Source organism: Calidris pugnax, unplaced genomic scaffold (genome assembly GCF_001431845.1).
Source record: "Calidris pugnax isolate Ruff unplaced genomic scaffold, ASM143184v1 scaffold68, whole genome shotgun sequence".
Taxonomy (NCBI): domain Eukaryota; kingdom Metazoa; phylum Chordata; class Aves; order Charadriiformes; family Scolopacidae; genus Calidris; species Calidris pugnax.
In genome coordinates, this window is record NW_015090921.1 from 138,057 (window position 1) to 152,591 (window position 14,535).

The 14,535-nt window shown below is 44.8% G+C and overlaps 1 protein-coding gene across 1 annotated transcript in view; it reads left to right on the forward strand.

Annotated features, from left to right (window-relative positions):
• The first annotated feature begins 2,218 nt into the window (after positions 1 to 2,218).
• Positions 2,219 to 14,535, forward strand: part of EXT2 (exostosin glycosyltransferase 2) — a 116,914-nt gene continuing 104,597 nt past the window's right edge. The window contains exons 1-6 of the mRNA XM_014950145.1: positions 2,219 to 2,245; positions 2,755 to 3,314; positions 4,268 to 4,357; positions 9,561 to 9,677; positions 14,123 to 14,318; positions 14,391 to 14,395. Of these exons, the coding sequence (XP_014805631.1) occupies positions 2,219 to 2,245; positions 2,755 to 3,314; positions 4,268 to 4,357; positions 9,561 to 9,677; positions 14,123 to 14,318; positions 14,391 to 14,395 (995 nt within the window). The remainder of the gene's footprint in view (positions 2,246 to 2,754; positions 3,315 to 4,267; positions 4,358 to 9,560; positions 9,678 to 14,122; positions 14,319 to 14,390; positions 14,396 to 14,535) is intronic.

Genomic DNA, 14,535 nt, shown 5'->3' on the forward strand with positions numbered 1-14,535 from the left:
TTTAGGATGGATATTAGGAAAAATGTCTTCACAGAAAGGGTTATCGAGCATGGGAACAGGCTGCCCAGGGGAGCGGTGGAGTCACCATCCCTGCAGATATTTAAAAGCCGGGTAGATGTGGTGCTGAGGGACGTGGGTTACTGATGATTTTGTCAGATCTTAAGGTTCCCTTCCAAACTAGGTGATTCTATGATTTTTTTACTCCCTTAACATTTTTTGTCACCTCTTTGTCTTATTCCTGTTACTTCCAATACTCCAAATGCTGGTAGACCTTGTCTTGTGCCGGCAGGATGCCCAAGTGGGTTGTGTGCAGGGCCAAAGTGATTAAACGGTTCCATTGATGGAGAGATACATTTCATGGAGGTTTTTCCACCCCCCCAGGCATAGGTTGAGACAGCTTTCATGAGTGACTCAAATGCTTGCTGCAAATGTGTAATCTTTGTCATAAGGCAAGCGGTTCTGGTGCTGTGTTAGGAGGGAGGAATAACATGGTTAACCATCAGAGCCGTATGGAAAGTTTTTAGTTATAAAACTGACAGTAATGTGGCATTCTGGCATCTGTCCTAATAACAGCATCACACATGTATTGTCTTGTAAAGTAGGCTTTAAAAGATGTCTCCAGAATCATAATGCTAACACAAGCTGATGAGAACAGCTGTTAAAAGTGGAATATTTATTAACATTCTGGATTGTTTTTTATGCTGCTGTGTGTATGTGCAGTCACTTCGTGCATTTGCCACCCCATCCTAACAGTCTTCTGTTAAGAACTGCCAATTAAACATAACCCAGTTTGTTATAATGAGCATTTAATGCCTTAATGGTACTGTATTCATTTGAAGTCTGCTGTACAGTTGACTGTCAGACTTGCTTTCAAAGCAAGAAAATATTCCATATGTCCAAAAGGAAAACACATAATTGTACCATCTGCATTCTTCTTCAGGGAAAACCTTTGAAAGCTCCTACTGTGGGGAGTTCAGGTGGAATTATTTATTTTGGAGCTTAGTTGAAAACCTAAACAGATTTTTGTATGCAGGAGGTAGCTGATTCTTTGATATATAGTTAATATAAATTACTTCTTGCTGGAACCTCTCTGGGGAGACTCCACCTGGAGCACTGGGTCCAGTTCTGGGCTCCCCAGTTCCAGAAGGACAGGGAACTGCTGGAGAGGGCACAGCAGAGGACTATGAAGGTGATGGAGGGATTGGAGCACCTCTCTGATGAGGAAAGGCTGAGGGACTTTGGTCTGTTTAGTCTGGAGAAGAGAAGGCTGAGGGGGGATCTGGTCAACACCTATAAATACTTCAAGGGTGGGTGTCGAGAGGTCTTTTTTCAGTGGTGCCCAGGGACAGGACAAGAGGGAACGGGCACAAACTTGAACATAAGAAGTCCCACCTAAAGATGAGGAGGAACTTCTTTGCTGTGAGGGTGGCAGAGCCCTGGCAGAGGCTGTCCAGGGAGGTGGTGGAGTCTCCTTCTCTGGAGACATTCCAACCCCACCTGGACACGTTCCTGTGGGACCTGCTGTGGGTGGCCCTGCTGTGGCAGGGGGTTGGACTGGATGATCTCCAGAGGTCCCTTCCAACCCCATAGCATTCTGTGAATCCTGTGTGTGTAAAAGCTTGTAAGAAACATCAAAGATGACAGTAATTGTGTGACTCTGATGCTGTATTACATCATGCTTTTCACTCCAAGTGCTATTCAGACTACAGTGAACTACTATTAAAATGCTTTGCTTAAGTGTGGATGCACTAGCTGCTCATGCAGTGCTTTTTTTGCCCCAAAAGACGTATTGACAAAAATGATGAATTAATTCTTTTTTTTTTTTTCTTGCCAGAAAAAAAATGTAAGTAGTTTAGGACATTCTAGTCGGTTATGGTGGGGCTTCTATAAGATTCAATTTGAAAACACATTTGCATTAGAACTGGTACCATGATCTGAAGTTTTGTGCGATACCCCACAAAGGACTTATAACGGGGCATCCAGGTTGTTTCTCTTCACCTGTAGATGAGTGTGTTGTTTTTTTATCAGTATTCATTAGGAATACACTTAGATGTAGATGGAGCAGCACCTCAGAGGACTCACTGCTTCTCTAGTGCTTGAGATTTCCCTCTCCCCTCGCTGCCCAAGCTGTGGACTTTTCTGATTTGTGATTCTTAACTGGCCAACATCATTCCATTCCCACCAGGATGACCAGGTCAGGTTCAGGTGGCAGTCCCAGATGGCACTTTATATTCTGGTGGGACATGTGAGCATCTGAAGAATTTCACTGAATTTCACTGAATTGTTAGAGTTGGAAGGGACCATAGAGATCATCTAGTCCAACTCCCCTGCTGAAGCAGGATTGCCTAGAGCTTGTCAGAGCATGTTACTCAGGAGCATCCAGGGGGGTCTTGAAAATCTCCAAGGAAGGGGACTCCACACCCTCCCTGGGCAGCCTCTTCCAGGGCTCTGTCACCCTCACCGTGAAGAAGTTTCTCCTCATATTTGAGTGGAACCTCTTCTGTTCCAACTTGTGCCCGTTGCCCCTCGTCCTCTCACTGGGAACCACTGAAAAGAGTCTGGCTCCCTCCTCCTTCAACCCTCCCTTGAGATACTTGTAGGCGCTGATAAGGTCTCCCCTCAGAAAGAAAATTTTGCTGTAACCTGCTGAGACAAAGAACCTGTCTGGAAAGGGTTAGCTGGCTTTTTCTCCGTGTTGCGCTAACTATCTCTCTCTTCCAGAGTTGGTCCTAAAACTCTCTCTTTCTGTTGCAGAGACAGGAGATAATTGATTCCATTATGTGTGCGTCGGCCAAATATAACACCCGGGGTCCAGCCCTCATCCCCAGGATGAAAACCAAGCACCGCATCTACTACATCACTCTCTTTTCCATAGTTCTGCTCGGCCTCATCGCCACGGGGATGTTCCAGTTCTGGCCTCACTCCATTGAGTCATCCAGTGACTGGACGGTTGAAAAACGCAGCGTCCACGACGTGCCTGTGGTCAAGCTCCCTGCTGACAGCCCCATTCCTGAGCGGGGAGACCTCAGCTGCAGGATGCACACCTGCTTCGACGTCTATCGCTGCGGCTTCAATCCCAAAAACAAAATCAAGGTGTACATCTACTCCCTGAAAAAATACGTGGATGAATACGGGACGGCGGTGAGCAACACCATTTCCAGGGAGTACAACGAGCTGCTGACTGCCATCTCTGACAGTGAATTCTACACCGACGATGTCAACCGGGCCTGCCTTTTCGTGCCATCCATTGATGTCCTCAATCAGAACGCCCTCCGGATCAAGGAAACAGCTCAGGCTTTGGCACAGTTATCCAGGTACTCGCTGAAACTTCAGCCTGTGAATTTAAAGAACACCAAGTGAGGTTCAACAGGGAAAAGTGTAGGGTCCTGCACCTGGGGAAGAAGAATGTCAGGTACCAGTACAGGTTAGGGGTGGACCTGCTAGAGGCAACTACTGAAGAGAAAGATCTAGGGGTCCTGGTGGACAGTAAAATGACAATGAGTAAACAGTGTGCTCTTGCGGCCAGGAAGGCCAATGGTATCTTGGGTTGTATAGGGAAGAGTGTGGCCAGCAGGTCAAGGGAAGTCATTCTCCCCCTCTGCTCTGCACTGGGGAGGCCACAACTGGAATCCTGTGTCCAGTGCTGGGCTCCCCAGTTCAAGAGGGACAGGGAACTACTAGAAAGAGTCCAGCGAAGGGCAACAGAGATGATTCAAGGATTGGAGCATCTCCCTTATGAGGAGAGACTGAGAGAGCTGGGACTCTTTAGTCTGGAGAAGAGAAGGCTGAGGGGAGACCTTATCAATGCCTACAAGGATCTAAAGGGAGGGTTGAAGGAGGCGGGGGCCAGACTCTTTTCAGTGGTTCCCAGTGAGAGGACGAGGGGCAACGGGCACAAGTTGGAACAGAAGAGGTTCCACTCAAATATGAGGAGAAACTTCTTCACGGTGAGGGTGACAGAGCCCTGGAACAGGCTGCCCAGGGAGGGTGTGGAGTCCCCTTCCTTGGAGATTTTCAAGACCCGCCTGGATGCTCCTGAGTAACATGCTCTGACAAGCTCTGGGCAATCCTGCTTCAGCAGGGGAGTTGGACTAGATGATCTCTATGGTCCCTTCCAACTCTAAAATTCAGTGAAATTCAGTGAAGTGGAAAAAAAACCCCTAAGTTTAACGCTGGAGGGGAAGATGCACCGAGTCCACGCCAGAGCTTCCTGTGTGTATGTAGAGAACACCTTTCTCATTGCTGTCTGTTTCTTCTTCTGTCTTAGGTGGGATCGGGGCATGAATCACTTGCTCTTCAATATGCTGCCTGGAGGGCCACCAGATTATAACACCGCCCTAGACGTTCCTCGAGATAGGTATGTGTTTTGTCATCTTTGAATGCACAGATCTGGGCTTAAAATGCCATCCAAGAAGCCAACAAGCTCAGAATCCTGACCTGATAGCAAAGGATGTGCTCCTTAATGTTTGCAAAGCTGGAATATGACTTCATGCCTCCAAAAAAAGGAGGTAGAGAAGTCCCTGACTTGTATAGGACAAGTGTTTGCTTCTGAAATCTGGCAGTTAAGCCCCATCCTTAATTTTGTGAGGGGTGTGTCTGGCAGTGTTTGCTCTGAAGGGTGGAGAATCTTGAGGTTAGACCTGTATCTCTGGTGTTACTGAACTCAAACGCTTTACAGAATGTCCCATTTGAGGCAAATCAGAAGTTCAAGATTTATTGTAGCTCCAACTTGCTGATAGAAGTCAGATGCTTCAAAGGGCATTTTAACACAGCTGCTCTGCTTGGCAAAACTATGAAAAAAATGACAATAGTTTGTGTTATCTTAACGACTGCATTGTATTACTAATTGGACAAATGCTCTTAGTTATTCTCTGACAAGTGTGTTTTGAAAACATTTGCCAGGAACTTAAAAGGCGTGAATCCTGAGATTACTTTTCACTTGCAGAATAGTTTACTTTTGGAAGAGGACAGGAGGTTGTAAGGCAAAGAAAATTGTAATAAGACTAAGACAAACTTACTTAGCTTAGGTACTGTTACTAAATACATTTCTGCTAGATTAGCCTATATGTGCTTAGTTCTGCTGAGTTAGGGACTGGTTACATGGGACCTCTCTTGAAGGTCAAGGTTAACTTCCTTCTGCCAGACGTCAAGAAAATCTTGCCTGAGAGCTGGGGTCTGTGCTAAGATGATTGTGCGTGGAATATATCTTGATTTCTTTGCACCAGAGGTTATTTAAAACATCCATTTGTGCCAAACAGAATGTGTTTTTTCTGGACGTGTTCAAAGAGTAAGTTTATTCATTATAATTTCATCACTGACTGTGAAGTAAGGCTTTGGTTTTTTACTTCTTTGTATAAAATATGTTCCATGCATGTGGGTTAGCCTGAAGAGGGCAGTCAAGCATCATTCTTAGGTACCAAACCAGTTAACCTGTTAGTAAATACCTGTGTTTGCTATTTTAAGATTGATATTTCTTAAGGGGAACTTTCACTTGACAATGCTCTGATGGCATGGACTGCACTGGGACTGTGTCTTTATGGATACATGTGTCTATCGAAGGACTAGATTTATTAATTAGATGTGATAGATTTCTTATACTGCACAACTTTCTTTTTTTAATTATTATTTCTGTGTCAAATATCCATTTATATTTGATCTTATGTGCCTTGGCTTAGTATACAGGAAATGTATTATTTTGGTAGGTGTTTGTTCTAAGCGTTTGCCACGCTAACATGGAGAGCTGAGTAATTTGAATAAAATAAAACACAAAAAAAAAGATCAAATCTTTTTTGACATACAGCTGTTCTTGTAGCTTGCCAAACTGACTCACCCTGCAGCTGTACAATCACGAGCTGTAGTACGTAAGAGAGGCTGTAACAGTCCTTGGGATGGAGAAAAGGTGGAAAGTCCTTTGTGGAGGCAGCCAACAGTCGGACAGAGCTTGTGCTACAGGTCAAGGTGTGAAGACAAACGATCTGTCAAAAAAAAAAGTCAGTAGTGTAAACCTAGTCCTGGAAAGGGCCCGAGTGGTGCCGTACGAGGTTACGGCGTGATTCTGGAGACCTCTGGAGATCTTGGTTCATATTTAACAGAAGATGCAATCTGGGTGTGTTTTCTTAATTTGAGAAAATCTGCGTGTTTTACAGAACGGGTAGTTAACAGGGCGTGAAGGACGGTTGGTTGTAGTGTCACAGAGTGAGACAGACCTTTTTTTTGCAGGCAGAAATAAAGGTCTGTTGGCAGAGTTCAACTGGTTTGGAAGGACCGGTCTGAACCGTACCAGTACAGCTCCAGAAAGACTGGATTTGTAGGATTTTGTGGCTCACTCGTGAAACTCACAGGTCATATTTGTGAAGTTTGCACGGGGAGCATGACCTGTCTGCTCTGTTCAGCACACCTCGGAGATGATCATAGAATCATAGAATGGTCTAGGTTGGAAGAGCCCCTTGGGACCATGAGTCAAACCATCTCCCCTACTCTACAAAGTCCTCCCCTACACCATGTCCCTCAGTACCCCATCTAAACATCCCTTAAACACATCCAGGGATGGTGACTCCACCACCTCCCTGGGCAGCCTGTTCCAATGCCCAACCACTCTCTCTGTGAAAAATTCCTTCCTAATGTTCAATCTAAACCTACCCTGTTGGAGCTTGAAACAGTAGAGATGATGAACAGTAGAGGACCATGAGGTTTGATAGAGTTACATTCTGTTGATTTTGTGCACAACATTAATCCAGGTTACAAAAAAGTTCCCCTTATATACAAAGGGGAATTCAGTCGTGTGATATTTTTATGTCTGGAAAAGGTTTTAGTTAAATTACCTCACTAAGGGGTTGTTTGTTTCTTAAATCTTTAAATCCTATTTCCAAAGTGCGGTGCGAAAAGTGCTTTATTCCATCATTTCAAAGGTGGAAGGCTGCCTTGTGGGCATGGAGACTACGTTGCTGGCGTTGGGTGCCATGACATATGTAATCTCCTGCTCTAAAACTCACGAAATAAGCTCTTTCTTATTTGTTAATAAAGTGCTATTGAACCTGGTAGAATAATGAGGGTGAAAGGATTTCTTTTGCAAAGCTACTCTGTAGCTGTACAATCGAACACATGAATGAAGATACTTTTTAGTTCTTCCGTTGATGAATTTGGTTTCAGTGACTTGTGAAGTTTGGCAGAAAGCTGCTGAGGATGATGATTGCAGCTGGGCAGAAACATTGGGAGCACAGACCAGTTGGGGCACTTCTGGAGAGAGAGAGAGAAGGATCAATAGCTGAAAAGTTACTTGGGAACAGGCTCATTCCTCACTTTTCGGTGCAATTTTAAGATAATTTGCCTTGAGTACGTTAAGAGTTAATATCTTTGCTCCCTTCTTGCACCGTATGGTGAAAATCCGAGTGGAGTTATTGAACTGGTGTCGGTTCCCTGTGGGTTTGTTGAGGTAAAACTCTGTGTGACACACACCTGCTTTCTCAAGGCTGATGAGGTGCTGTCATGTTTTCACCGGATCCAATTAAAACAATCTGGTTGTAGTTTCCCAATTAGGGAGGGTTAAAAAATGAGGAGGGGGATATGAAGTGCAAGTGCAGCGACACCCAAGCCAACTTTTTTTTTCTCCCACTTGTAACTGGGTTAATATGGATAAGACACAGCTTCAAGGGTGAGACCTAGTCATAGCGGCATTGTACGTGTCACCAAAGGGGGTGGCATTGGAAAGGAATCCAAATTAATCACTTGATTGGGAACATAAATTCTCACTTGGTGCACACTTGATTCATCATCCTGTTCTTGAGTTCTGAGTCGAGAGTAATAAAGGGCAATAATAATAAGTAATAATAAAGGGCAAATCGTTTTCATTTTGTAATTGTCGTCAAGCTGAAACGCATCTCTGATCCGGATCCTCTAATCCAGATTTTCAAAGAGTTTCTTAAATGACACTCAGGACCGTTTTCTTGACTACTTGGGTGAAATCACATTTATGGCAAAGTGGGATCGTGGTGTTGGATGCCACAAGTCAGAGCAGGAAGCGGAGTATCCCCTGGGACATCTGATGGGGGTTGGAACAGGGAGAAGGATCTGGTGTTTATCTGGGGTGTCATATTCTGATGGGGAAAAAAGGATAGGTCTGGGATGATAATTAGGTATAACAACAATCTGGTGTATGACAGCAGTGGAAAAACTGCTTCTCAAACCACTATACTAAGGATTTAGTTTAGTGATACCGGAGCCACAAGAACATCAGCCACTGGATTTGGTGTGCTCATGGTGTCACCTGGTCGCCAGAGGTGAAATGGCAACTGAACAGCCCATGTCCTCTACTAGCATATTTCAAAGAAGCTTGATTTGGGATAGAAGATAGTAACAAGCCTCATTTTTTTTCTGATATTCTGAATAATCACAGAATCACAGAATGCTAGGGGTTTGGAAGGGACCTCTGGAGATCACCCAGTCCAACCCCCTGCCAGAGCAGGGCCACCCAGAGCAGGTCGCACAGGAACGTGTCCAGGTGGGGTTTGAATGTCTCCAGAGAAGGAGACTCCCCCACCTCCCTGGGCAGCCTCTGCCAGGGCTCTGCCACCCTCACAGCAAAGAAGTTCCTCCTCATGTTTAGGTGGAACTTCCTACGTTCAAGTTTGTGCCCGTTCCCTCTTGTCCTGTCACTGGGCACCACTGAAAAAAGCCTGGCCCCATCCTCCTGACACCCACCCTTGAAGTATTTATAGGTGTTGATCAGATCCCCCCTCAGCCTTCTCTTCTCCAGACTGAGAAGACCCAAGTCCCTCAGCCTTTCCTCATCAGAGAGGTGCTCCAGGCCCCCTAATCATCAATAATGCATTGCTTTCTTCTGTACACATTGCTCTCTTCTGTTTTTTGAAGCTCTTCTGTGTGGCAAAAGGGTGTCTCATCTAGGAGAAGCCACTTAGGGTCATCCTGGGAGGTTGAATTACATCCTTGTCTCATCTAGGAGAAGCCACAGAGAATTAGGGTCATCCTGGGAGGTTGAATTACATCATAATTAGTCGATCTTTGACGATTCCCATGCCCTCTAGCACACAGAGCCGTCCCAAACAGCCTCCGCTCCTGGATTTTAGTTTCAGAACATACGGCTTTCTTGTTGGCAAGTTTTCTGTTTGTATCATTTTTTTGTGTAATATAAGAATGAAATCAATTTCACTAGTTTGTGTGGTCGCTTCGAAAATACAGTTCTAAATAACTCCATTTTATTTTGTAGCCTGAGAAGTCCAGAGTCCCTCTCCGTTGCCAAAATACTGTGTTATTGTACGTGGTCTTGTATCTGAAGTATAGCTTGTCTCTAACACTCTGTGACCTGTGTTATACCCTGTTTTAGTGCAGGCATCAAGGAGTATGTTAACTGGTATAAATAATTAAGAATGTATTCCTTTAAATTAAAATTGACTTAGGGCATGTAAGCTTGCAAAAATGCCAAATTATCATAACTATCATGCATCTTCTTCATGTTCTGGTAATGCCAATTAGCAAATGGTGCTCTGAGGTTTCAGTGGTGTACATACTCTGTTTAAAAGCTGCTTTTTTTGGGTGTTTTTCAGAGCTCTGCTGGCTGGTGGAGGCTTCTCCACGTGGACTTACCGGCAAGGCTACGATGTCAGCATTCCTGTCTATAGCCCCTTGTCGGCCGAAGTGGATCTGCCAGAAAGAGGACCCGGGTAAAGCAATTCCCACAAACTGGGCAAAGTAGATTCAATATCACATTGAATATGGAGGCTGATAAAATATAAATATAGCTGCTGACTTGTTGGTGGGCTCGGGCAATTTTGTAAGAGTAGCTTTTAATAACTGGAACCTATGATGGTTCCAGTGCTAACAGCCTTGGCTCATCTGCCAACGTGTGGTTAGCTGGGAACTGAGAATTTTTTTGGTGTGATTCTGTTTTTCCCACTGCAGAAACCAAACTCTAAAAGATGAGAGCATGAGAGTGTTTCTAGGAGAATTAGATTCGATATTTCCAGTGAGCTGGCAAGATATTTTGGTTATAAATAAAAGCAGTTGTTAATACGTTTGGTTTCTTTAAAATATAAGTAAAACAGGGTGGTAGTTCAAAGCAATAATGGTTGCTTCAGGTGATTTATTTTTGGAGGCTTAAAAGGAAAGTAATGGCAGAAGATCACTATTGCAATGATAAAAAAAGTGTACTTTAAAGACACAGAAGGGATCATGGGGATCAACTCGAGCTCCTCAGGTAGTATCAGCCAGTGCAAACTTTGAATGAGTAACAGAATAGGAGGGAGAACGTGATCTTTACCTCTGTGTGTCTTATAGATACATTCTTCCTGTATGAGTTTAAATGCTGTGGTGGTTCTGAAGTCCCTTTAAAGTTACATTGAGAGTTTGGAACAGGAGAAGCCTGAAAGTACAGGTCTGAACAGAAGAAGTTCTGAAGGATGGCAGTGTGGTTATGGCTCGTGAAAAAGAGTGAGACCTGATTTGATTATGGGAATAGTTACATCCAGAGCTTGAGGCCCCACCTCAGGGGCTGTGTCCAGTTTTGGGCCCCTTTCTACCAAAAAGACATTGAGGTGCTGGAGTGTGTCCAGAGAAGGGCGATGGAGCTGGTGAGGGGTCTGGAGCACAAGCCTTATGAGGAACAGCTGAGGGAGCTGGGGGTGTTCAGCCTGGAGAAAAGGAGGCTGAGGGGAGACCTCCTCGCTCTCTCCAACTCCCTGAAAGGAGGGTGTAGCCAGGGGGGGTCGGTCTCTTCTCCCAAGTCACAGGCGATGGGACAAGAGGAAATGGCCTCGAGTTGCACCAGGGGAGGTTCAGATTGGAAATTAGGAAAATGTTTCCATGGAAAGGGTTATGAAGCCTTGGAATGGGCTGCCCAGGGAAGGGGTTGAGGCACCATCCCTGGAGGTGTTCAAAAGCCGGGTTGACATGGTGCTTAGAGACATGGGTTAGTGATGGTTTTTATCAGAGTTTGGTTGATGGTTGGACTAGATGATCTGAAAGGTCCCTTCCAACCTCGATAATTCTATGATTCTATGATGCTTGGTGGTTTATTTTCTTCTTTAAATAATGGAATAACAAACAACCCTCATAAACTTCTAGTTAGAAGCAAAGCAAGTGGGAAATAAAGCACTAATTTTAACAGGGAATGTGATTAGCCATTAAAATGACCTACCCTGGAAAGCGGTGGTTTCCCTAATCTATTCATGTCTTCAAAACAAAAGTAGGTAGAAGTCTGGAAGACATGTTTTAATTGATTACGGAAGACTGCTCCTTTAATATTTCATAAGCCTTTTAATGACACAGCTGAAAGCGTTTCACTGTAGCAAGGTCTTTCCTCTGTTACGGTTTAAAAGATGGTCAGACTGAGGCCATGGTGGGAAATGGTGTGTCCACTGGTCGTGAGGATCAAGTTTAGAAATGGGGAAACTTTACACTCTTTTTTTCTGGCAGTATCTTGAGGAGAATAAGTTGGAAACTGTGGTTGAAAGGGTGCTGCCATCATAGAATCATAGAATCATTGAGGTTGGGAGAGACCCTTGTGATCATCGAGTCCAACCATCTCCCCTACTCTACAAAGTCCTCCCCTACACCATGTCCCTCAGCACTGCATCTAAACGGCCCTTAAACACAGCCAGGGATGGTGACTCCACCCCCTCCCTGGGCAGGCTGGTCCAATGCCCGACCACTCTTTCGGTGAAAAATTCCTTCCTAATGTTCAATCTAAACCTCCCCTGTTGGAGCTTGAAGCCGTTCCCTCTCGTTCTGTCGTTAATTACCTGTGAGAAGAGACCAGCACTAACCTCTCTACAGTGTCCTTTCAAGTAGTTGTAGAGAGTGATGAGGTCTCCCCTCAGCCTCCTCTTCCTCACACTAAACAGCCCCAGCTCCTTCAGCCGTTCTTCATATTATTTGTTCTCCAGGCCCTTCACTAGTTTCGTTGCCCTCCTCTGCACTCGCTCCAGCACCTCCAGATCTCTCTTGTATTGAGGTGCCCAGAACTGGACACAACACTCGAGGTGTGGCCTCACCAGTGCTGAGTACAGGGGCACAATCACCTCCCTACTTCTGCTGGTCACACTATTTCTAATACAAGCCAGAATGCCATTGGCTTTCTTGGCCACCTGGGCACACTTTTCCGACAGTAAAGGTCATTGTGCTTTGGCTTCAAGTGTCTCCTCCTCTAGGTAAGGGCCACGCTCTTGCTGTTGCTGCTCCAAGTGAGATACCCCAGTCCATTCCAGCACAAACTGGTTCAGCAGTGATTCACTTTGCTTGCACCCATGGTGTGTTCCTGCTTGTGGTGCTCTTGGACCAGACCAGCGTACGGCATCTGGTTGCATCCCAATGGGTTCTTCATGGACCTCAAGTATTCCTCCAGCCCCACAGAGAGTGAAAGGGAGTTTTTGTGTCCCTGCCTGGAAAGTGTGAACCTGATGAGAGGCTTGGGCACGTACAGAACCAGGTGTAAAGAGAGATGCAGTGATTTTGGGCTCCACGGAGTCAACTGCTGTGTCTGGTTTTAGGGAAGATAAGAGAAACTCATGTGGGAGACTGAATGTCTGCATTCAGTGATTGGGCTGGAGCTTCCCTGGTCTCAAAAGTTGGGTTTTTTTGGTGAGGAACAGGCTGTAGTCTCTGCACTACCATCTAGTGGCCACTTAGCATTACTAATTAAAACCCTTTTGCAGGTTTGATTGCTTCATGCAGGAGTGTTAAGGGAACAGTGCTCAGGGTTCAGGCTTGCTTGGGATAAATGATTACGTTCCACTACACGGGGGTGTTATTTCCTGCGAGCTGGGATGCACTTTTTGTTTTGTAGCAAGACTTTAAGTGTTGGAGGATGATGACAATTTCAAGGCAAAATTTGGTTTTAAACATAAACACAAACAAATCTGCATAATTTTTAGCTGGTTATAGGCATTTATTATCACTCCTCCAGCAGTATTTCTTTTTTTTAAGGAAAATTCTTTTTTATCCCTCTTATAGAGCTGGATGGAGAGGTTTTGATTTACTTTCCTTTTTAGTTGGATACTTTGAAATATTTTTAATCCACCTCTGTTAAAACTATATATTCTATAGAGCTGCTGGTAGCAAGTTGGTAGCAGCAGGGGTCTTGGGGGGGGAAAAAAAGAATGTTTAGAAAAAATTCTATGCAAGTCTCATCTGTTAATTGGAGCAACTAAAGTGACCCCCATGAAATTGAGTAGAAGGGGTAACTTGCCATGTTAATTAGTGTCTTGAAACACTTCAGTGTTCATAGAATCATGGAATGGTTAGGACCACAGAATGGAAGACACCTTTAAAGGTCACCCAGTCCAACCCCCCTGCCATGAGCAGGGACATCTTCAACTAGATCAGGTCGCTCAGAGCCCCATCCAACCTGACCTTGAATGTTTCCAGGGATGGGGCATCTACCACCTCTTTGGGCAACCTGTGCCTGTGCTTCACCACCCTCATGGTAAAAAATATCTTCCTTCTATCTAGTATTAAGGCACATTTTAAATATTCATGATTTTTGGAAAGTGGTAGGAGTTTGAGAGTGAACGGGATAATAGACCTTCAACTTTGTCCTGGAAATGTTACTTTATGTTGCCCAAAAGGGACAGAACTGAATCACAGCTAACGAGGTGAGCTCGTCCTGTTGTTGCTGTCACCGTATCAAGACTAAATAAGCATGGGGCAGCTGAGTTGTCAGTTCAGCCTATTTCTTTTTTTCAATTAAAATTGATGAGGAACATGGGGGGGAGAAACCAGCAGCAGCGTTTAGTGTAGTATCTACTTTGTTGTGGCACACAAACACCAAATAGAAGAACAAACAATCCTGGCATCAGTAGGTAGCTGTTTTAGTGTGTAGCTAAACAATATTTATTTCAGTTTATGATAGAGGTTATAAAGCAAATGCCTATTCTAATGTAATAAGCACTCTTTTCGGGTAAAAATTTATTCCAAGTTGTAAATGCTGCAGAGCCCCTTACTATCCAAGATTTGTGTTGCATCATTAGCCTTTCCAGGCTAAAATATGGTAGTGTGTTCACATTTGGTTAATCTAGCTCTGCCTTTTTATTTCTTTCCCCTCCCATGTTTTCTGTAGCATGTTGGAAGGGAACTCCCAGTGCTGTCAGATAACCTTGCTGTGGTTTTTCAGGCCTCGCAGGTACTTCATCCTGTCATCTCAAATGGCTCTGCACCCGGAATACCGCTCCGAGCTGGAAGCTCTTCAAGCTGAGAACGGGGAATCCGTGTTGATCCTGGACAAATGTACAAATCTGTCAGAGGGGGTCCCCGCTGTTCGCAAACGTTGTCACAAGAATCAAGTCTTTGATTATCCCCAAGTGCTTCAGGTAAAGATGTCTCTCCTCCAAACTTCTCTTCCCCTTGGTGACTGTCTTAGCTGTGGAGCTGTTCCGGTTTAGCACTGGTAGGGCACTTCTTTGGGTTTGTCATAGAATGATTTGGGTTGGAAAGGACCTTAAAGATTATCAAGTTCCACCCCCTGCCCTGGGCAGGGACACCTCCCACCAGACCAGGTTGCTCCAAGCCCCATCCAGCCTGGCCTTG